Source organism: Artibeus jamaicensis, unplaced genomic scaffold (assembly GCF_021234435.1).
Source record: "Artibeus jamaicensis isolate MK-2021 breed Jamaican fruit bat unplaced genomic scaffold, CSHL_Jam_final contig_2790, whole genome shotgun sequence".
Classification (NCBI taxonomy): domain Eukaryota; kingdom Metazoa; phylum Chordata; class Mammalia; order Chiroptera; family Phyllostomidae; genus Artibeus; species Artibeus jamaicensis.
The window spans coordinates 1,507,314-1,529,586 of record NW_026521616.1 but is presented as its reverse complement, the minus strand read 5'-3'; the positions used below and the strand labels follow the sequence as shown (position 1 = coordinate 1,529,586).

General features: G+C 43.4%; 1 protein-coding gene across 5 annotated transcripts in view; it reads left to right on the top strand.

Annotated features, from left to right (window-relative positions):
- Positions 1-21,413, top strand: part of SSH2 (slingshot protein phosphatase 2) — a 253,207-nt gene extending 231,794 nt beyond the window's left edge. For all 5 annotated transcript variants that reach the window (XM_053662770.1, XM_037162789.2, XM_053662771.1 and 2 more), the window contains 3 exons: positions 2,162-2,362; positions 10,864-11,698; positions 14,028-21,413. In XM_053662770.1, the coding sequence (XP_053518745.1) occupies positions 2,162-2,362; positions 10,864-11,698; positions 14,028-16,103 (3,112 nt within the window). In that variant the 3' untranslated portion in view covers positions 16,104-21,413. The remainder of the gene's footprint in view (positions 1-2,161; positions 2,363-10,863; positions 11,699-14,027) is intronic.
- The last annotated feature ends 860 nt before the right edge of the window (positions 21,414-22,273 follow it).

Below are 22,273 nucleotides of genomic sequence, written 5' to 3'. Positions count from 1 at the left end.
ATGAGTTTGACACCCCTGCCTTAAGGAAAGGGGACTGGAAAAGACTAGGCAGGTTGTCAGGGTTATAGCTAAAGAGACTTGAATTAGGTGAGGCCCCAGTCTCAATGAAAAGAAAGGCTGATTTCAGCAAGGCTGGGATTGGGGTGAGGTATACAAGGTGCCTAGGTTACATTTAAGCACTCGCTCTCAGGTCCCTGCAAGTGTAGGTTGGCATCTGAGAGTGAGTGCCTCCCACACAGCACACTGGGCACCTCATGTGTTTTACCTTAATAAGAGCCCTGAATTCCGAGCTCTGTATACACATGGGTGGGTTCAAGATTACTAATGTGATGCTAGGCTTAATGTGGACAGTCCAGCACTGGCAGGGGCTGGGGAGTGGAGGGTAGAGAAGTGGGGTTAAACCTGAAAGGTGAAATTGGGTTAGGTGAGACCTGTCTTCAGATCCTTCATCACATGAGTTAGAAGCCATCCATTGAAAGCCTAGTTCAATATGAAGTGTTTTCATGGGAGTGGATGTTAAATCGTATTTTTCTTAGGATTGTCCAACTTTGAGTACCTTTCGGGCCTGCAGGTATAGACCTGAAATTTTATGCATTAAAGTTGTCAGAGCTTGATGGGGAAATAATTGAGCACAGGTCTGCACTTCCATCTGAGTCACTGTGCATTGGCCTCCCAACTGTAGTTTAAGTGAAAACCCTGTGGTGCCATAAACAAAACAAGCATTGTATTTTCTAGCTGGCATCATCTAAGCACACAGACACACCACACCAACCTTAGGACACCAAAATTTTGCATCTCGTTGACAAGGAGGGGGTTAATCTTACCTTCCTTTCTAGACTGTTTTAATTGTTCCAGACTATCCTCTGCATTCCTATAGCTTATTTGGCTCACTCATTTTGGCACTTAAACCCATGCCTCCATGCACTGATACTTAACTCTTTCAGGTGCCTCCATCGTCAGCAGGAAGATTATAAGCTTCCAGAAGGAAGCTTATCTACTATAATACAGTGAGTTAGTGAGTGAATTCCCCTTTTAGGCTGATGTGTACGTTTTTTTAATTCATTGGAATAGCCACATGGGAAGAATTCCAGCCCGTGTACACTGGTGATAAGAGCAACCATTCTTTTTTACAGATTTAAAAATGTTGTTTCTACTTACAGCTGACAGATCTATCTAATCAGCAGATCCATAAGTTTGTTCACACATTAGCAAATATTTAAAGGCTTTTTCGGTGCCAGGCACTGTGTTATTAGCAGAATTGGCACAATCGAGTAATGCTTATACAGGGTAATAAACTCTGGCATGTTAAGACTGAGGGGTTTTGTTTTGTTTTTGTATCACTGTATGGTAAGTTTGTTTTCTTGTTCTTCCACCACATTAAAAAAAATAGTTATTCATTCATTCCACCTTCCTCACTGAAAAAGCCATTTGGTACATCTCGTGGTACATCTCACGGTCCCATCCATCTCCATGGGTTGTACAGCCAGACCCTAGACAGAACATGGGTCATGGTGTTGTGAAAAGTAATATCCAGGGCTACCTCTGAGTAAAAAGGAGGATTAGTTTGGGTCTTGCTCTCCTCCAGCAACAGAACCCTAACTGGAACTTGAGCTGGAAACAATTCAGAACTTTCAGATAAATTAGATGAATCACTGCCACACCTGTAATTCAGGAGTGTGCCAGCCATGAAACATTCCCCCGAGGCTATGAAGGGACAGGCCTCCACCCCCACTCCAAGTGGGGTCCAGTCTCTAAATTGAAAATTCTCCCCTCAGGCTCCATGACCAATTGTCATCGCAATTACCATTTTGAACTTTAATTGTCTGCGTCTCTCACAAAATCCTACCTATTAGGGAAAGCTGTTACTGATCTTTGCCTCACAATACCTTGCACATTTTCTTACACATGATAAATTCCTGGTAAATGTTTGTTGAATGAATTAAAGAGGCTAATGTTAACATTGAATATTCTTTGACTACCCAATGAGAATTGCCTGCCCTCCTGCACAGTTGATTATAGATATATACAAGTACACTTAGGTGGATGGATTGCAGACAAGAAAATGGAAGGGCGGAACAGGAAACTTGGCAACATTTAGAACCCAGCTTTTAAAGTGGACTCGCTATTGTATTTTCCTCCTTACCTCAACCCCCCAAACTAGGAAACACGGATCCAAATGCCTTGTGCACTGCAAAATGGGGGTGAGTCGCTCAGCCTCCACTGTGATTGCCTATGCAATGAAGGAATATGGCTGGAATCTGGACCGAGCCTATGACTATGTGAAGGAAAGACGAACAGTGACTAAGCCCAACCCCAGCTTCATGAGACAACTGGAAGAGTACCAGGGGATCCTGCTGGCAAGGTGAGTCCTCAACTGTGACTTTCTCAGATTTTCCATCCTTTGTGCTTCCTAGGGAAAGGTGAGCCATCCTGCTCTGCAGTTGGTTCTCAGCCTAACCTGAATGTGTCATACATTTTGAAAATTGAAATCTATCCAATTATTTTCAAAATCGGTGTAAAAATTTGAGCTTAGCATGGAAGATTAGGCATTTAATCAAAACGAATTGTATGTTCCACCCTTTAATTTAAAGGTGGAAAATTGCCCTGGCTAGTATGGCTCAGTGGATTGAGTGCCAGCCCATGAACTGAAAGGTTACTGGTTTGATTCCCAGTCAGGGCACATGCCTGGGTTGTGGGCCGGGTGTCCCCAGTTGGGGGTGTGAGAGAGGCAACTGATCGATGTACCTCTCACACATTGATGTTTCTCTCCCTCTGCTTCTCCCTCCATTCCCCTCACTCTAAAAGTAAATAAATAAATAAATAAATAAATAAATTTTAAAGGTTGGAAAATACTATTTCCTTATTTCAGTTTTCAACTATCTGTAAATTTTAGTAAACACTCCTCAACATCTTTTAATGCCAGATGCAGCTGCCTTATCAAAATGGATACTGATTGCTCCTGAGGTAATTCTAGGCATACCTGAAATTCTTAGAAATTTTTTGGCCCATTGTTTAAAGAAAGAAAAGTACCTGCTGCTGCTTTGGACATTTTTTTTTCTGTGCTTGCTTTCACTGAGCCTGCTCCCAGGAATTTGGTCATGTAACAAATCAGCAGAATTAGGATATATATAGCCTATCTGAGGTGTGAAGGTGCATCCCAGAAATAGTGCTCTTATTTTCTTCTTTTTTAATTGATTTGAGAGAGAAAAAGAGGATGGGACCAGTGGGGAGAGAGACATTGACTAATTGCTTCACTGATTTATGCATTCATCAGTTGATTCTTATATGTGATCTGACCAGGAATGGAACCCGAACTTTGGTGTTTTAGGGTGTTGCTCTAACCACCTGAGCTACCTGCCCAGGGCTTGGGGGGGGGTTGGTTTTTTTTTTTTAATCTTTCAATCCAATTTTATATATAGGATGTTGCTAAAGTAGTTTCATAGTTGTGAGTATGCAAGTGTTTATTCTTTTATTACTTATTAATCATTGTGTTATTTTTATATGAATAACTATAAACCTATATCTATCCCACCCTGTATATGCTTTATGAAACTGTAAAAAACTACAGAGGAAAATATTATTTATATACTCAGTCCCACAAAGAACAATTGATATTATCTGTTCAACTGTAACAACATTTATTGAGCACTTACCCTGCACTTAACCATCACTGTTCCTTTTTCCCCTTAGCTTTATTGACATATAATATTTTTTACATATAGTATTGTATAAGTTTAACATGTACAATGTGTTGATTTGATACATTTATATGTCACAAACAGCTTGTCACCATAGCATTAGCTGATATCTCCATTCCTTTACACATTTCTTTTCTTGTGGTAATAATATATAATATTTCTCTTAGCAGCACTCAGGAATATAATACAGTATTAGCCCTAATCACCATGCTTTACATTAGATATCCCCAGAACTTGTTGGTCTTATAACTAGAAGCTCCTAACCTTTCACCAGTACCTCCCATTTCTACCAACCCCCACCCTGGTAACCAGCATTCTTACTCTCTGTTTCTGAGTTCATCTTCTTTAGATTCCACATATAAGTGACATCATACAGTATTTGTCTTTCTCTGTCTACCCAGTATTAGGTCTTGAACATCTTCCTGTATCAATAAGAACTAGCTATTTCAACAAGGTAATGGTTTTAAAATGAGCAGTTAATTTCACTACATTATTTATTACCCCTTGGTGGTAAAAGCTGCTTTGAGCTGCTCTGGGGGAAAAGATTCAGGTATTAAACTGGGTTTAATGCTCAGTTTCCTGAGATGCCACATACTGCAGTCCTGCAGAGTGCTAGATTTTGCTTTGTTTTTTTCATGGAGGCATTTTCTAGGTGGTTTTGTTAGGGTGAGGGCACAGCTGCCTAGAAGCAGTTGGGGCTGGTGCCAGAGTTCGACTGCAGTGAGTCTTATGACTTGGTCTTGACTCTTGAATCTGGGCTGTGTTTACCCTGAACAAAATGTTAAATAGCCTTCCAGCCTATCCAGGCAGAGGGGCCACCCTCCCACCCCTGAAGTATTGTGAAAATGTGGTCACAGCATAGCATTATGGTTTCCACTAAAAAACCCCTCCCATTTACTCAGTACTTGGCATGATTTCATCTGAATCGTTCTCTTAGGAGGCGGAGAGGATATGAAAGGCAGGGAGGATTCTTAAAAAGAATTTTTAGGTCTTTGGGGCCAGATGTCGATGACATTTTTAGATTAGATCAGAAGGTAGGGCACAGCAGTTCTTTTGGTACAAGAGAGAGGCATCAGAGGGTTGGATGAAACATAAATACTATATATTCCCAGACACACAGGACAGATGTTAGGCAGTGTCCTCACGTGGCCCATTGAGAGGAAGGATACAATGTGTCCTGCCAATTTCAGTATTTATTCTGGAATTGCAGGCTACTGCAAGCTGTTGGGTTGGGTTCTTTTTAGTATATGTGGTTTTTCTTAGATGTTAAAGGAATTTCACAAAAATCTTAGATGAGCATAAGCAGGGCAGCATAAATCCACAAATCACCTGCCTCTTTCCTTTTCGTTCCCTGCCTTCCTGGGCTTGATTCTTGGCGGGAAGGGCAAGCCCTGGGGAGTACGAAAACCACAGAATTTGAGTCAGTATATCTGGTTTCCATTCCTGGTTTACCCGCTTGCTGCACCTCTGAGAAGTTACTGCACATTTCTGTTCTTTACCTGACCCCATCTGTAAAGTGAAAAATCAAGAGACCTTTCTCACAAGGTTATTGTAAATTAAAATGTGTGCAAATGTACAGTATGTACTGTTAAGGGTTATTCAGATAGGATTCTCATCATCTCCTTCTTCCAGAAAACATATATGCATGTGCCATTTATTTCTCCCTCCTTGACATAGGTATATGCCATTTATTACCTCCTCCTCCTTCCAACCACTGCTTCCCACCACTCACACCAACTTCATTAGAAACTGGAATGGAAAGTGGTACTGGAATTTTCTATATTGTGATGTCTCCTGGATTTTAAGAACTAGAATCCAATGCTGGGGTTAACACTTAGGCTGCTTTTAGCTGCAAGTAGCAGAATACCTCCATCAATCAGGAGCTTAACAAGAAACTGCATACTAAGATTAGGATTATTTGAGGAGAGTTTCCTAAAGGGACTATTTACAAATATGTGGGATTGAAATGGAATCAAGGGATTTGTATCAGCAGAGCTATTTGGTAATAGCTTCGAGGTCCAAAGAGGGAGGGAAGAGTTACTAGAACCTAGAAGGAGAGAAAGGCATGTTTAGTGAGGAGCCATAACTTTAAGGACATAGCCTACTTGGAGTAATCCTGCAGAAGGGAGCTGGGGAAGTAAATGGTCTGCTTTCACTCTCCTCCCCACAGTCTTCCACTGAAGCTGCCTATTAGTCCAGCCCTGTGGAGGTCAGAAGGCAAGGGGGCCTGTTGATGTGGTCCATATCAGCCTCGGGAGCAGAGAGCAGGATGGGAAAGCTGAAGAGTGGATCTGCAGGGGCACACAGAAAATACTTGGCTCAGCACCCAGCTATAATTTAACATCACTTGTAGCAAGAAGCACAGAAGTAGACTGTAATGGCTCAGTGATGTAATCAAGGGTTTTGGCACACTCTTCATGTTTCTGCTCTACCTTCCTTGGTTAATGGGTTAGCCCTTGAACTTGTCTCCTCATGATCGCCAGACGTCTGCCACATTTCTAGACATCTACCTGTAAATTCCACAGCATCTGGCTGAATGAATGCGCATTTCAATTATGGGAGGAAGACCTTTCCCAGAAGCTCCCCAGCAGAGTTCTCTCACCCCTCCCAGGACTCATTGGTCAGGACTGAGTCATGTGCTTAAAACTAATCACTGGCCAGGAAAATAGAGTTTCCCGGGCTGGCTAAAACAAATTCACATTCACCCTGTGGTGGTACAGAAGTGCTACATTCCCTGAACCCATGGGACATTGAATACCCCCAACCAAATCAGACCTCTGCCAGTGAGGACAAAGAGCGGGAGTGCCTGCTGGATGAGCAGCCATTAGGGTCTGCAGTCTGTGATGTGTGGTCAAGAAATGGCACTCTCAGGCTCCCGTCCAGTCAAACCGCCAAGTGCCTTAGACCCAGCACACTCTCATCCAACCCTGGAGAGCTTCTCTAGGAACTGCCTGCTCAGAAGAGCAAAGAAGGAAAAGCCCCAGACTCCTTTGATTATCTGAAGCTCTGTCTAGCTTTGCAGCTCAGGTAACCAGGAGAGGAACGCCCTTAGAAAAATCCCACTCATTCTGTTTGCAAAGTAACTCTATTTCCTAGCCAGGTACTCAGGTGGTACTCAGGTCTTGTGTTTCATAATTTCATCCAGGAAGCATGTGGTAGTTTTCCTAAAGAGACAAAGCCTTGATCTTAACATTCTCTCGCCCCATGGTTATCTAGGGTGGCACTGGGTACTTAATTTAAGGCGGCAGGCTCTGTTTGAATCTCAGTTTGGTACTTTTACTTCTTGGTAGAAAAGAAGTTTAGCAAAGTGACATCAGGTCTCCATAGTGATTTATGAATTAGTTATAGTCTCTTCATCAGAATGTGGGGCTGAGGGCCAAACAGTGATAGCCCCTCCGAAATGCGAGAGACTTTTTGACTATTTCATTTGTTTCATTGTATCTTTGAGAGTCTGGGGAAGGCTAATATTTAATATTTTTCCTTAAAACTAAAAGGGGGATATCATAAAGCCACTGATATTTTCATACCTAATTTTATTATAGCTGGGGGATGGGAATGAGTCTGGACGAGGGTGTGTGTGTGTGTGTGTGTGTGTGTGTGTGTGTGTGAAACCCTTCATTAAACTGCCAGCAGCCCTGTTTGTTATTCTGCACTCTGATCATGCAGGTACCTGGCAGATTTATGTTCCATTAGACAAGTTCAGATTTCAGGCTTTTGCAAGCTGACCATGTGTCTGTGATATTAGGTTCCAGTGCATAAGGCAAGGAAGAAAACTGGGTGGCGGCCAGGGAGAATTCGTGCCACATGTCCTCGTAGATGTCAGCTTTGATTCTTTGAACATCCTTGTGACCAGGACCAGAGGAGGCAGAGTTGTTTTACCCTGGGCTTGCTGATGATGGAGACGCCGAAGTCTAGTTAGCTGGTGCGCAGTGGTCAGCCAGCAGGAGGGAACCCAAGAATGAGAGGACCTGGATTCTCGGTCAAACGCAGCCAGTCACAATCAACATTTAAAGGGCTTAATAGCTCTTCGGAAAAATAATCTTGAAGCAGAGCACACAGAAAATGCTCAATTGAAGCTTTTTCTGTTTCTTCTTCCTGCAGGCTGCCTAATGCCCTAAGAAGTAACTGTAAACAACCTGATTTTGCTATAACTGATAATCCATTTTTAGCACTATTTTCCTCTATATAACTTTCTCAAACAGAATTAGTTCTTTACCAAACATAACAATCAGGAAGAAAGCAGGTTGAGACGAGAGAATGGGATATTGTGTGCGTCCTGTTATTTAGACTTCCTTGTTCATTTACTGAGTAAAAGGCCAAACTCTTACCCAACATGGCCCAGTCATCGCATGTGTTAGCGTGCGATGTGAATTCAAATTCAGGTCAGAGGCCACTCAAGGGGGAAGAACCGGAGCTGATTGCATCATCCAGGTCATAAACCAACTCTGAAGTTCTTTTTGGCAACTTGTTTACTTGCTACCTATGTGGAACCAGGTGGGGGGAGTCAGCTGAATTTAGACATTAACAGTTTAAAATAATAAATATGATCCAATGCCTTCTATCTCTTCTAACCAGTGAGGGAGCATTAAAATAAACTGTCTTCTGGAAAGTTCACTGGAAAGCATCTACAGACTAACACATGATTTAAACATGCCCTATGCCCCACCTTTTCTGCTCCTGTATATTAAACACCTTCAAGAAACCAAAGTGTGCACCGGGCACAAGAATGGCCATGGCAGTGTCGTTTGTAGGAGAACTGTTCATCAACAGGATAGATTAGTAAATTCCACTGTGTGCAATTACAGACACACATTGATGAATCTTAAAAACATAATGTTAGGCAACAAAACAGTTGTAGGATACATATAGTGTTTCATTTATATAAAGTTCAAAACATGAAAAACTGAGCAGTATATTATTAACAACAAAACATGATGACTCTATAAAAAGAAGGAAGGGAATGATAAGCAGGAGAGAAGTTAATAACCCCTGAGTGGGAAGGAGGAAGAGGGAGGGGATCAGGCAGGGCCTGTGAAGTAAAAGTGCTTCAAAGGCCATAGTAACAATTCTGTCAGTGCTGGTTTTTATTGTGAAAATGAAAAAGGCAGCAGAATCAGACCTATCTTCAGATTGGGATTTTTATTTCTCCTTTACAAGTAGGTGTCAGTTTCATTCCAGAGCCCTGAACCAATATTTTCTGATGATTATCTATTCCAGGAAGAGAAGGAAGTTCCTGCTGGGCAAAGCAGTTATGATGTCACTCACTTCCTCTGAAACAGGCACTGTTGTGCCTATTAGCATAAGATTTGTTAGTGGTTTACAGGCAGTTTTAAAAATCATACTTTGGAGGGTTTTTGGGATTATGAAAACACCCCATTTACCTGTTGATTGATAAGATGTTCTTTTACATTATTGGAAGGCTGAGAACAACACCCAGAGATGTCATCCTGGTCATTGGCATGATTGGAATTGTCCTGCTGTGGTGGCTGAGAGGGCTTGGTGCAGGTTTGGACGTGCTCATTAATAGGTGAGGGATAGAACTTGGAGAGGACAGTCATACTGAGATCAGGAAACCAGGGTGTCTATATATGAAAGAAGAAACTTTAAAGGGAAACACATTGGCATTGGTTGGTCACAGTGTTTAGTTAGACCTCACCTATCCAACCAGTCAGCTTGCCCCTCCACACAGCCACTCAGTCGTTTGGGATGTGTGATATGTTGTCTCCTCCTAGGGGTGGCTGGAGTTCATGCAGCTTGGAAAGAGTGAAGACCCTAATTTACACCCAGCTAATTGATTATAGCTTGTCTTCATAAACAGATTGACCTGTTTGTTTCCTACCCAGAAAAGCATCCTTTTGCTGTGTAGGCCTGAGTCAGAGAGATCCCCACCCAAGTAGCAAAGGGGGAGCCGAGAGCAGGTGCAGAGTTGAGAACAAACAGGGGTTCACATTAGTGCAGGCACATGACTCAGCAGAGATTTACAGGCCTCTGAGGCAGGCGTGGCCCTGAGCCCAGGGTGAGCTGTGCTGTTTCCCTTTCTACCCTGCGGTTAGGTCACTCTTCATCAGCTTGTAAGTCATGGAAACCATACCCCATAAACCATTTAGTGACCTATTCCCTGGGCAAGTGATCCTGACCAGTCACAGGGCCACCTTTCTCTTTTTGGCTAGAGCTTTGGGAACTGTGCTTCTTTGTTTGAGAGTGTGGTTTGAAATGAAATCTCATCCCCACATTGGACCTTCCCGCCATAAAATAAATCAGTGTGTGTGTGTGTGTGTGTGTGTGTGTGTGTGTGTGTGTGGTCTTCCTTTGGCCCTCCTACTTTTCCAGGTATCACCTTAGCTTGATGGTTTTTATCCAAAAACCCTTATGAAAGGGGCCTGTACTTTCTGCTCATCCTCTTCCATTTGTTACCAATCTTTTTCACCAGATTTACTAGCCTTATCTTTGTTTTCTAATTCATGAAAGATTACCACCCTCCTCACACTTCCACATCAGTGATTAATCCCAATTATGAGGATTTGTAATGGGCTTCCATGGACTATTTCTCTTTGTATTACTCAAATGATTTTTTCTGGTTATTAATTTAAACATGCTTGTTATTATTAAAATCCAAAAATTATAGAAATTGTGGAAAGTAAAGCCCTCCCCAGAAGTATTTTTGCCTTCCTTGAAAGAATTGTTACTAGTTTGGTGATTTTTTTGAGAACTATTTGCAGAGTTCTTTTTTTTTTCTATTGTTGTTCAATTACAGTTGTTCCCATTTTCCCCCCATTGCTCTCCCTTGCCCTGCCCACCCCCAGCCAGAGTTCATTTTTAAAAATGCTACAGTTCATATTCCTCCCAACTGTGGTGTATGAAAGGGCTTGTTTGGCCAGTACCGTCATCAACGTTGGCAGCTAGCAACCATGTTAGCTCTTGTCAGTCTCGTAGGTTAAAAAATCATATCTCCTATTTATTTGTTTCCTTTGTTTTGTTTTTTTGTTTGTTGCTGTTAGTTAAATTGAGCATTTTTTCAAGTAGCTATTGCTTACTTCCATTGGACATTAACAGAGCATTTTGCAGGTTAAAATTTAAGTTTATCTGGAAGAGTTTCCAGGGGGAGGGGTGTGTCAATTGTTTTCACAGACCAGACTAAGACATCTCTTGTGTATGTCCTCCACAGCAAGCAGCGGCATAACAAGCTCTGGAGATCTCATTCAGATAGCGACCTCTCAGACCACCATGAACCCATCTGCAAACCAGGGCTAGAACTCAACAAGAAGGAGATCACCACCTCAGCAGACCAGATTGCAGAGGTGAAGACCATGGAAGGTCACCTACCCATACCTCCTGTCTTTGTAGAACATGTCGTCCCACAAGATGAAAATCAGAAAGGCCTGTGTACCAAAGAAAGAATGATCTGCTTGGAGTTCACTTCTAGGGAATTTCATGCCGGACAGATTGAAGATGAATTAAACCTAAATGATATCAATGGATGCACATCAGGGTGTTGTCTCAATGAATCAAAATTCCCTCTTGACAACTGCCATGCATCCAAAGCCTTAATTCAACCTGGACAGGCCCCAGAAATGCCCCACAAGTTCCCAGACTTAACGGTCGAAGATTTGGAGACAGATGCGCTGAAAGTAGACGTGAACGTCCACTTACTGCCTATGGAAGAATTGACATCTCGCCTGAAAGACCTTCCCATGTCCCCTGACCCTGAGTCACCAAGCCCCCAACCCAGTTGCCAGACCGAAGTCGCAGATTTCAGTACAGATCGCATTGATTTTTTTAGTGCCCTAGAGAAGTTTGTGGAACTTTCTCAAGAAACACGGTCACGATCTTTTTCCCACTCACGGATGGAGGAATTGGGTGGAGGAAGGGGTGAGAGCTGTCGACTGTCAGTGGTAGAAGTGGCCCCTTCTGAAGTGACAGCTGACGACCAGAGAAGCAGCTCTTTGAGTAATACTCCCCATGCGTCGGAAGAATCTTCAATAGATGAGGAACAGTCAAAGGTAAAAACTATCTTTATAGTTCTCTACCTAATGAAGTTCTCTTTGAAGACAAAATATTTGGGATTCTGCTATGTTCACTTTATTTTTAATGTGGCTAAAGATTTGGGAAGGCAGTATGGGAGAGAGAGTCTAGCTCAGACTTTTCTTGAAAACTTAGGGCTTAAATATTTTTTAAGTCACTTGCCTTTTGAGAAATTTATCTTTTCGATTTTTGGTGTCATTGGCAGCACATCTGAGAGGGGATGAGGGAAAGAAGGGGTTAGCCAAAACAGATGTCCTGGCTGAATGAAGAGCAGTCCCCTCCCTGGCCCTCTGCAGTTCAGATCAGATCTCACCAGTAATGAAGTCCCAGGGACTCACGTGCTGCCTGAATGAGACTTGTGTCTCTGAGGGGATGGATTTGTTTGGAAAAGCCTCTGTCTCAGGAGATTCAAAGACTGGACATGTGTAAATAGGTGTTGAAGTAGCACCTGCTTCTGATACCGAATTCTTGCTGTTAATAATGTTTCTGAATTGTCCTTCAACTCAGACCCTGTAGTAGTCAAGAATTGAGGGATGGTTTGGGGAAATGAGTTGAGAGCTGACAGAATCTCAAGGTTCCTCTCAGCGGCATATGAGCTCTTATGAGCCACCTGAGACCAGGGAAAGAATTACTGTATATCAGTATTTCTAAGACTCATTTTAAGACTTCTGAAATTGGGGTGCATTTTAATCAATATAATATATCAAGATAGCACAGCAGTTGGGAAGTAAATGGTGACATAGTTACTCTAACATACCAGACTTCATTTAATGAGGTATGTAGAACTGAGTAGATTCTTGATATTATTTGATGTCTGTCTCCTTATATTCACCACCTTGCCCATTACTCATCATTACCTCTCTTTTTTTTTCAATTTTTATAAAGATTTTATTAATTTTAGAGAGAGGGGAAGGGAGGGAAAAAAGAGGGAGAGAGACAAAATGTGCAAGAGATACATCAATTGGTTGCCTCTTGCAGGCCAGCACTCAATCCACTGAGCCACACCTGCCAGGGTTCACCGTTCCAACTCTTTTTAACTACTCAAGGGCAGTCGTTGCCTCTGCTTCTGTCTTCTCTCCCCAAAGGCTATGCTTCTGTTTTATTTCTACTGGGAAGTTTGAATATCTGAGCTCTCCTTTGGATCAGCAGGTGTAGGAACTCTTACAGAAATAGCTTTTTTGCAAAGTCCCTGGTCATATGAGCACTCCCTGCACCGCCCATGCACACACCAGGCCCGCTGTGGCCTCTCTTCCAGTCTTGTCAAGTCTGCCTCTGTCTGATGTCCTGGCAGATTTCTCCCAAAGGCATAACTGACCTTGTTAGTTTGTGCCAGCTCTGATTCTCTTTTGAAGAGGAAGGCCAGAATAATTCCTAGGGAAATGTACTTTTGAAGGCTTATGAAAATGTTAAGATAGATTAATGGTCATAATGGTGTCACTTTAAGAAGTGTCCATGGGGCCATTTCTAAATTTTGAAATTCTTCTTTTTTTACAATAGGACTTGATTTTTCCATTGGCCAATTTTCTTTGGCTTTCTTATAAGTACATCTGGGAATTCATAACTGATAGAACAGTAAAATGTCAGAGTCACGGTTTCTAATTTTGCTCAGGCACATGGCTACATAAGCCAAGTAAACCTTTCCCAGAAGGAGCCATGTGAAACTTAGGAATTGTGTGATCAGATGCCTAGTGTCCTCACATGCTGGGACACTGCTGCTACGAGAAGTGGGAGGCCATGGATGAAAGCTATGACAGGCGAGAAGAGAGCAGAGAGTCTCCAAATCAGACATCAGATGATAGCCTCCTCCTTGCTTTGTCTAACACTGGGCATATTTAAGGTGGCCACTGAGCCCTTGAATGGAACTATTCCCTTCAAACTAGGTTAGACTCTAATTGGCAGTTGATAGAGGCCAGAGAGAATTTCATTTACCCCAGTATGACCTAGGTTCTGAAGGCTCGTGGTCTTAGGAAAATTAGGAGCCTCCAATGCTATTTGCTATTCATTTTTGGAACAAGATGTTAGATTGGCATCCTATTGGAGTAAACAGAACAGAAAGTTCAGTGGACAGTGATATAACCTGTAACTAATTTTGTATCTCTGCCTTTGATGAACCCGTTGCTTTCTTCTCGTACAACAAAACTGATGGTCAGCATGCAGTCCTCAGCAGAGGACAGTTCCGGCCACTTCATGATTCATGTCCTCATAGCCAGAAGGTTCTCCTGAATCAAAGGATCAGTAAACATAAAAACTGGCATTTTCAATTTGACTATAATTTGCCATAACCATCTCACTATTTTCTCTTCTTAGGCAATCTCAGAACTGGTCAGCCCAGACATTTTCATGCAATCTCACTCGGAAAATGCAATTTCTGTCAAAGAAATTGTCACTGAGATTGAATCTATTAGTCAAGGAGTTGGGCAGATTCAGCTAAAAGGAGACATTTTATCCAACTCATGCCATACACCAAAGAAGAACACCGTCCATGAGATGCCCCTTGACAGGCCCCAGGCTCCAGAGAACAAACCCGGGAATCTGGAGCAGAATGAGGGCTCCTGCTCAGCCCAGCCTGAACTAGCCAAAGACTCAGGGAAGTGGGACCCAGAAGGCTGCCTGACTGTACACTCATCCATCACAGACTTGGAAGAAGAGGAACCAGCTGAGGGGGAACAAGAGCTATGGGGCCCAGGGATGCACCCAGGTACCAAGTGGTGCCCAGGGTCTGTGAGACGAGCCACCTTGGAGTTTGAGGAGCGCTTGAGGCAGGAGCAAGAGCACCATAGTGCCACCCCTGCTTGTACCTCATCATCCACTCGCAAGAACTCCAAGAATGATTCCTCTGTGGCAGACCTAGCACTGAAAGGAAAGAGTGATGAAGCCACCCTAGAACATTCATCTGTCCCCAGGGAACCAGAGATGAACAAGGGCAAAGGGAAATGCAGTGGGTCTGAGTCTGGCTCACTACTGCATTGTGAGCAAGATGTCATTGTTCCAGCACCCAAGCTACTGGATTTTCATCCCTCGCCAGCTCCTCAGGAGTCAGAGGCTAGAACCAAGCAGCAAGGATTCCTGAAGGAGCAGAGGACTATGGTTTCGTGCCAGGGATCTGAGCCACAGGCAGTCCCTCTTCCCAAGCAGATAGAAGTCATTGAGTGCACCCGCACAGTTACATCACCTGCTCACACTAGGCCTGGGGGTGAAGTAGCCACCAGGGAAAAGAGTAGGGAGCAAGAACTGAGGGAGGCGAAAGTGGAGAAGGCTGTCACTGTCCTCTCTGCATTGGACGAAAATCTGAACAGGACAATGGGCCCCAGCCAGGTCTCTCTGCCCCACAAAGTGCTACCTCTGCCTCATTCTTCCTTTCCTGAGCACGACAGGCCCACTGACCCAGCTTCCACCCTGAGCAGCCCTGAAGAGAGGGACAGCAGCCTGGCAACAGTCCTGGACACAGCAGCTCCTTTTGTCAGTCACACAACCCATGTACCATCTGCCAACTTGGATTACCTGCATCCCCAGACTGTGGTTCACCTGGAAGGCTTCACAGAGCAAAGCAGCACCACAGACAGTGAGCCCTGCACAGAGCAGGGTAGCTGGCAAGAAAATGAGGGGGGCCCCCTCTCCAGTGGCAGTGAAGTGCCATATGAGGGCTCCCAGTTCAGTAGTGAAGACTTAAGTTTAATTAACAAACTTAGTGACAACATTGGAAAGTTACAAGAAAAACTGGACCTATCACCTGTAGCCTATAGACTCCCATATAGCTCTAGTAGTGACAGTGTAAAGAGTCTCAGGCACAGCCCCAGTGTGCCGAAGGAGCACGGTAAAGAAATCGAGCCCCGAGCGATTTGCCAGGTAGGGATCACCAAACCATCCCAAATGAGGCGTTCAGCTTCCCTCGCCAAGTTAGGTTACTTGGATCTGTGTAAAGACTGTTTACTGGAGAGGGAGGCTGTCTCCTCTGAGTCCCCTCATCTCAAACTGCTTCAGCCCTTCATCAGAACAGACTCAGGCATGCATGCCATGGAGGCCCAGGAGCCTCCAGATAACCCAGATGGCCCCCAGAACCCAGAGCCCACCATGTATTTTATAGAGCAACTTAAAACCACAGAGTGTATCGCACAGAGCAAGCCAGTGGAGAGGCCCCTTGTACAGTATGCCAAAGAATTTGGTTGCAGTCAGCAGTGTTTGTTCCCCAAGGCACGACCTGCATTGACTAGTGCTGAAGGAGGCCTTGCTTTGCTGCAGACCCAGGGGCTGCAGTGTGCAGGCCCCGCTGCAGGGCTGGCTTTGGCTGCCCGTCAGCAGCACGGCAGAACTCACCCCCTTAAGAGACTGAAAAAAGCAAATGACAAAAAAAGGACAACCAACCCCTTCTATAATACCATGTGATTCTGAGCCTACACATGTGACTTTCTAAAAGAAATGTTTGTAAAAGGGACAGGTGTAATATGTAAGGAACATGCACTTTATTGGTTAATTTTATAATATTTTGGTCATTTTACTGTTCCTGGCGCATGCAGGGTTTGGGGTTTTTTTTCCTCTGTGTATGTATGAGAGAGAGATTGATTTGGACAGCAAGACCATTTTATCATTTTTTATTTTTAGAAAATTCAAACCTCAAAATATACTCATTTTTGAAGAACACCTTTATCAAAGGCAAATTGCTGTTTTTCAATCAACTGCCACCTGCTCCTCATTTTGCCCTCGGAGAAAAGGCATGCTTGCTTGATTGAGGAAGAAAGCAGATGAGCAGTGGGGTGAAGCCGGAAAGTGAAAAGCTCCCCTCACCCCTCGGGCCTGTATGACGATGGTTTGCTCTCCAGACCTGATGCATCAGATGGGCTCAAGGGCAGCCAGACATGAGCGTGGCCTCTCAGCCTTGGCTTCCAGCCCCAGCCCATTGGAGTTCCTGGAGGGGGCAGATTCTGCTTGGTTTTCAAAGGGGCTGTTCCAGAACCTATTTCTGCTGATATTCCAGAGTGGATCATTACAGAAGGCGTGATGATAGCTGGCTTTGTAAACTTGTCAAGCAAATTTTTTTTCTATTAAATTGAGTCAACCCCAAATGAAATCAGAGCTGTCCTCTGTAGAGGAAGGCATAAGAAGGAGGTGATGAAATAAGGGAGTGAAGAGGCTGCTGCTCACTGCCTTTGGGGTGACAGGCTCCACACAGGTGGTGGTCCCAGCCCTCCCTGCCCGGAAATGTGCTCTGCAGCATCCTCCCAACTGAGGCACAATAGGGACGAGTTTGAAAAACAGCAATTGGAAGTCACTGTGTTCTTGTAAAATGAATACATATGTAGGGTTTTAACCCTTCCATTACTTGAATAATTCTGTGGGCCTCTGAGTTTAATGGCCATATTTTTCTCCAATTATTTTGTTCCCTCCTGCTGTTTCTCCCAGTACTGCCTTTTTAAAAATTTCATTGGTGATATTTGAATTGTTACATTACATTTGTATAACCTCCATTGATGCAAAGTTTTCTTTTTAATATTATCACTGTTAACACTTGACATAAGTTTTTTTCCCTTTCTCTTCCTGGAAGATCTGTCATTTCTCTAGTTTTTACACAGTATTTATGTACATAATGTCACTTTCTTACAGTGTTTTGTTGTTAACGTCATAGGGTCTATTTGATTTATTCTTTTTAAGAAGGAATAAAACTGCAACTGGAAAACACAGACACCACAGAAGTAAAACTGGTGGGTGTTGGTAGGAATCTGCAGAGTATATTGACAGTTGTTTTAATTGTTTAAATGGAGATTTCTAATTGCCAGTTCCTGCCAAATTATGTGTTAGTGATGTCCTCCTGAGAGAAACCCCTAAGCCTAGGTTCCCATTAGTTCACAGTTTGACTGAAGGCTGAGTCCTCTTTAAGACTGAAATCCCAGAGTTTGCCAGTAGCTGAACCTCAGCCAGGGAGTGTATAGGAGTGTTAACTGCTTCCCAGGGTGGAAGCTCCTAATGGATTAGGCTGGAAGGCTGCAGGCCCTTAATGACTCCATTTAGGATGCTGTTGCTTTGCTGCTACTGTGGAGATTTAACAGAGGAGCACCTGCCATAAACAAGCCTATTTCAGCTTCTTACAGAAAACATATTTAGCCTGGAATGAAGCACCCTCATCAAAACTGAAGAGGCTTGCAAATTTGCTTCCCGTTGGCTTTGTTTGGTGTCCACATTGCTGAGAGATTGGCCTAGTATAGACTTGAGATTCAGGTTTTTGGTTCATCACCACACAGACTGTCAGGGTGATGTCAGAGTCCAGCGTTTGGTGGAGCAGGTAGTAGGGTGACCCGAAGGTGAGAGAAAAGGCAGGCGGAGGCCACTCATGGGTACTCCAGGAGCTGTGAACCCAGGTGCCCTGTGGGAGCCATGGTTGCATCTGACCTCACTGCCAAAAGGCAAATCGGACAGAAACCTGCTATATGTGTTTATGGTATAGTGATTGTACGTACCTGTACTGTCCCTAAATAGATTTCTTAAATTTTCAAATGTGTCTTGCACACGGCTTTGTGATTCCTGGATATTGACTGTGTTGTAAAGTGTTTTGTTGGGTGGTATATAGCAGTGTGAGGTGGCTTGCAAGACAGGGCTGTGATTTTCCAGAGCTCATCCTTCTAAACTGTCCTGTGTTACTGAGGCAATTCCACCACCACTATGATCAGGAAAAGACAGGAGATTTTGGCAGGGCTGGGAAGAAGAGGATTTGCTGGGAGGTTAAGAGAGTGGTATTCACTCATGTTGATCCCTCGAGATGGTGACATCCTTCACGTTAAGAACTACAAGCAGGATGGACAAGGTTGCGTTGTTCTCTCTCCCCCCACTCCTATGGTGTTTGATGCCCATTCTCACTGCATTAAATAACAACAAAGATGGGAAGCGAACCCTGTAATGCTGTGGAGAAAAACAAAAAGTTTTTTAAAGAGTAGAGCAGCGATTTGCCACACTTTTTTATCTCATGGCACGCAAACCAATTACTAAAATTCTGCAGCACAACAAACACATTTTTTGCCAAACTGAGAAAAATAGGCATAATTGTGATTGGTTTAAAAAAAGTAATTAACTGCCCTTTTTGCCCCAAAATGACTTGTTTAAAAATCAGGTGCCTATGCCTACATATAAGGATTTCTGGTACCAAGAATTAACCAATCAGATACAACCTTATTATGTGACATGACCAATAAGGTACAACTCTGTTATATGACCTATATATTTATGGTTCAAGACAGGGCATTCACATCAGGTGGCTATTTGCTGTGTTGGCTGTTGTCATTGTTTAATTTAACAGTCTAAGGGAAAAGAGGTCAGTGCCCCTGACTAAACAGGTATTGCAAGTTCAAAAGTCTTGCAGCACACTGGTTGAAAATCACTAGAGTAAGCAATTCTTGCTCTGCCTTCCATTTTCAAAAATAATTTTTATTACATAATTTTTCTGCCTAAATAAATGTCCTCTACGCAAGGTCTGTAATTCAGCCAGTGCCATGGGGTTTTTGCCAGCCCTCTCGAACTCCCACAGCTGTGTGTTCTTGTGTTGTTTACATAGCTGAGCTATGTCCAGGAAAAGAATATGATGAGCTATCAAGGACTTCAGACTTTCTTCTCTTCAAACTTTGATAATCTCGGGGGACCTGTTTCCCTTTCCTGTTCGTGGAAAATTCAGCCCTGGAACAACAGGCCTGGTAGGTTGACAGAGATGAGTAGGAAAGGCTTTGACCTCTTGCTCGGTGCCTCTCTTTACCGTTTTTGAAAACCGCCATAGTCTGACTCCCGTTTACTATGGAGGACCATGTGTGTGAGTGTGTATGTGTGTAAAAAGTAACATTTTGGTGCATGGGGTAAAAGCCCAGCAGCACAGAGATTTTGAGCTGTAATCTGGATGGTTACCTGGCCAGTAGGAAGGAAAGAAACCCTTACCCTTTCTTAATTTTAGAAACACTTAGGAATAGTATATATTATAGTATACATGTAGTGCTATAGTATAGTGATATTCATCTCTTCTCATTTTGGTTGCCTTTCAGATTCTGAATGTTTGGGATCATTCCTAGCATCTCAGCCTCTTCCGGCTCTTTATCTAGCATTATCCTGGTTCTGTACCTTTATCCCTACTATATTTCCTCTTTCTCGTTTTGGAAATTACCAAGAGCTCCAAGGACAGCCAGCCTGAGGATCCCAGCCTAGGTTCTGAGGTCCCCTCCTGCTAAAGGGCCCCAGTCAGATGCTGTTGGATAGACCTGTAGCCTCTGAGATGTGGCAGCTCTCAGAAATCTTCACCTGTTCCATCTGAGGATTTCAGTTCTGAAGTTATCTAGGCATGTTTGGTAAAGATGTTTTTATGGGAAATTTTTTTTAAGAAAGTGTTATGCAAAAAGGGTCACTTTTAAGGGCATTTTTAAATAAAGCCATTCTTTGGCTTTTTTGAACAACTATTTGTGGATACTTTGTTTACATTGTGTGAGTATTAAAGTATGCATCATGTTGGCAGCTCAGTCTCCTCCTCCAGGGACCCAGACCTGGCTGTCCTGTGAGTCTTCGCACAGAGCGATACGATCATGGTCAGCCCCCGTGGGTAAGTGGGGAACACCTGGAGCTGACTTCCATCTGTGCCCTGTGCTCCCATCCAACACTCTATGGAAATAGTCGTCATTTCCTCAGTGATGGTGTGTCTTATAGTGATGGTTGTACTGGTGAATGGCTACTGTCATTTTTGTTTAATTTTGTTTTGCTTTTTGATGGTAGATGAGATGAAATTTTATTTCTTTCAACACCAATCCAACTTAAAAGGATCTTGGACTTGGTTTTCCCTTTCAAAGTAAAAGAACAAGGCATGTATTAGACAAACGTATTTGGTGTCTCAACTCATCTGATCCCTGTATTAGGAAAAAGCCTGCCACCAAAGCAGGAAGCTGCGCGCTCCTAACCCTTCTCCCAGGCCTTGGGGTCCCTTGATGCCATGGAGAGCTGTTGTAAGTAAGGTGCTTCTATACTTTTCCAGCCTGGAAGTGGAGGGTGGCCCAGCCTGACTCCTGCTATGAAAAGAGAACTAGCCTCATTTTCTCGGTGCCCCGGAGATCTAGGACAGGATTTCTAAACTGGAATCAGCCTTCATGGGCTAGAAGATGCCCCAAGGGGTATAGGACAGGGGCTGCCATCTGTGTCCTCACTGCAACACTGATGACAGCATCCTGTGTACACACGCAGACCTAATGCCCGGGGCTTAACTCAGTCTGATGACCCAGTCTGAGAACTGGGTAACTGGCCCTGAAATGTTTCCCAGTCAGTAAGCCCACAGGGAGTTGTTTAATTTTTATGTTTTATTGGATTTTGGTTTGCTTGGTATAGCTTAAGGTGCCTTTTCTTTCTTTTTATTTCTTTCTACATTATTTTATAGGACTCGTTCTAAATGTGGGAAACAAGTCCAAAAGACTGTTACCTTTGCCCCAGGCCACCCCAAACTTTTATGCTCATATTTTATTAAATAAAGCAGGTGCTCCCTGGAATCTCTGGGACCTTTTAGAGGCATTTGAAGCAGAATATAGAGTGGTCTCATCTCCTTCCGTAATCTTCATGGTGGTTGGGATGTCCACTTGTATCATAGATTTTTTTATTACTGATGTGCTCCGCTGTTTTTAAATGTGAACTTGTGCGCAAATGTGCAGATTCAATGTTCTTGTTACAGACTGAATAAATTTTTATTTTGAAGATGAATGTGTGTACTTAATCAAGTGCAACAAAGGGGAGATGCCGGAGGAGGCATAGGGATTGGATCACTGGTGATACATGGGAAGCACTTCTCAGTGCTCGATCTTCATCGAGCACACCCTTAATTAAGAGACAGCTGAGCTCCGAGAAAAAAAAAAAAACAACTTTCTACCTCCCACAAAATAAAGACTGCATGGGAAATAGTATCACTAAAGGTTATTTCAGATATTGTGGTTCCAATCAAGTGACTAAGCTGGGAACTTGCCTGGTCAAAGAGGGGCTTGCCAAAGCCACCACCTGAAGGTAGGAGAATGAATAAGCAAAAGGACCAAAATTCCTTCGCCATCTGTGGTGCAGAGTGACTGCTCTGGGACAGCTGCCGTGACCTGCCCTAGCAGAGACTGGAATTCTCGGGTGGATGACCTCTGGACATTGATGAGAGAACTCACAAGCTTTTAGCACAACACCTCAGCTCACTCAGAGGTTTCTAGAAGTGGGGTATGACTCTCCAAGGTAAAAACCAGCCCTCTCCCATTAGAAGAGAAGCATTTGATGTCAACAGTAGAGGAAGGGAGATGGGCCAAAAGGACAGTTCTCTAAAACAGGCTGGGCAGAGGGAGAGGTTCCCACTTCTCCCATCCCTCCACAGGTCCATCATGAGATATTTAGTATACTCATCACATATGAGGCAGCGCTGCTAACACAGGGAAAGCTGTTTCCCGTTCTAAATTGCTAATAAGATACAGTGGAATTTCCAGAGAAAACACTGCTTTGAACAAAAATTTTCAGCCTGCTTCGTTCTGATTCTGCTCCATATCAAGTGAGAGGGGAGTACCACTGTTCTCTGGTTGCATGACGAT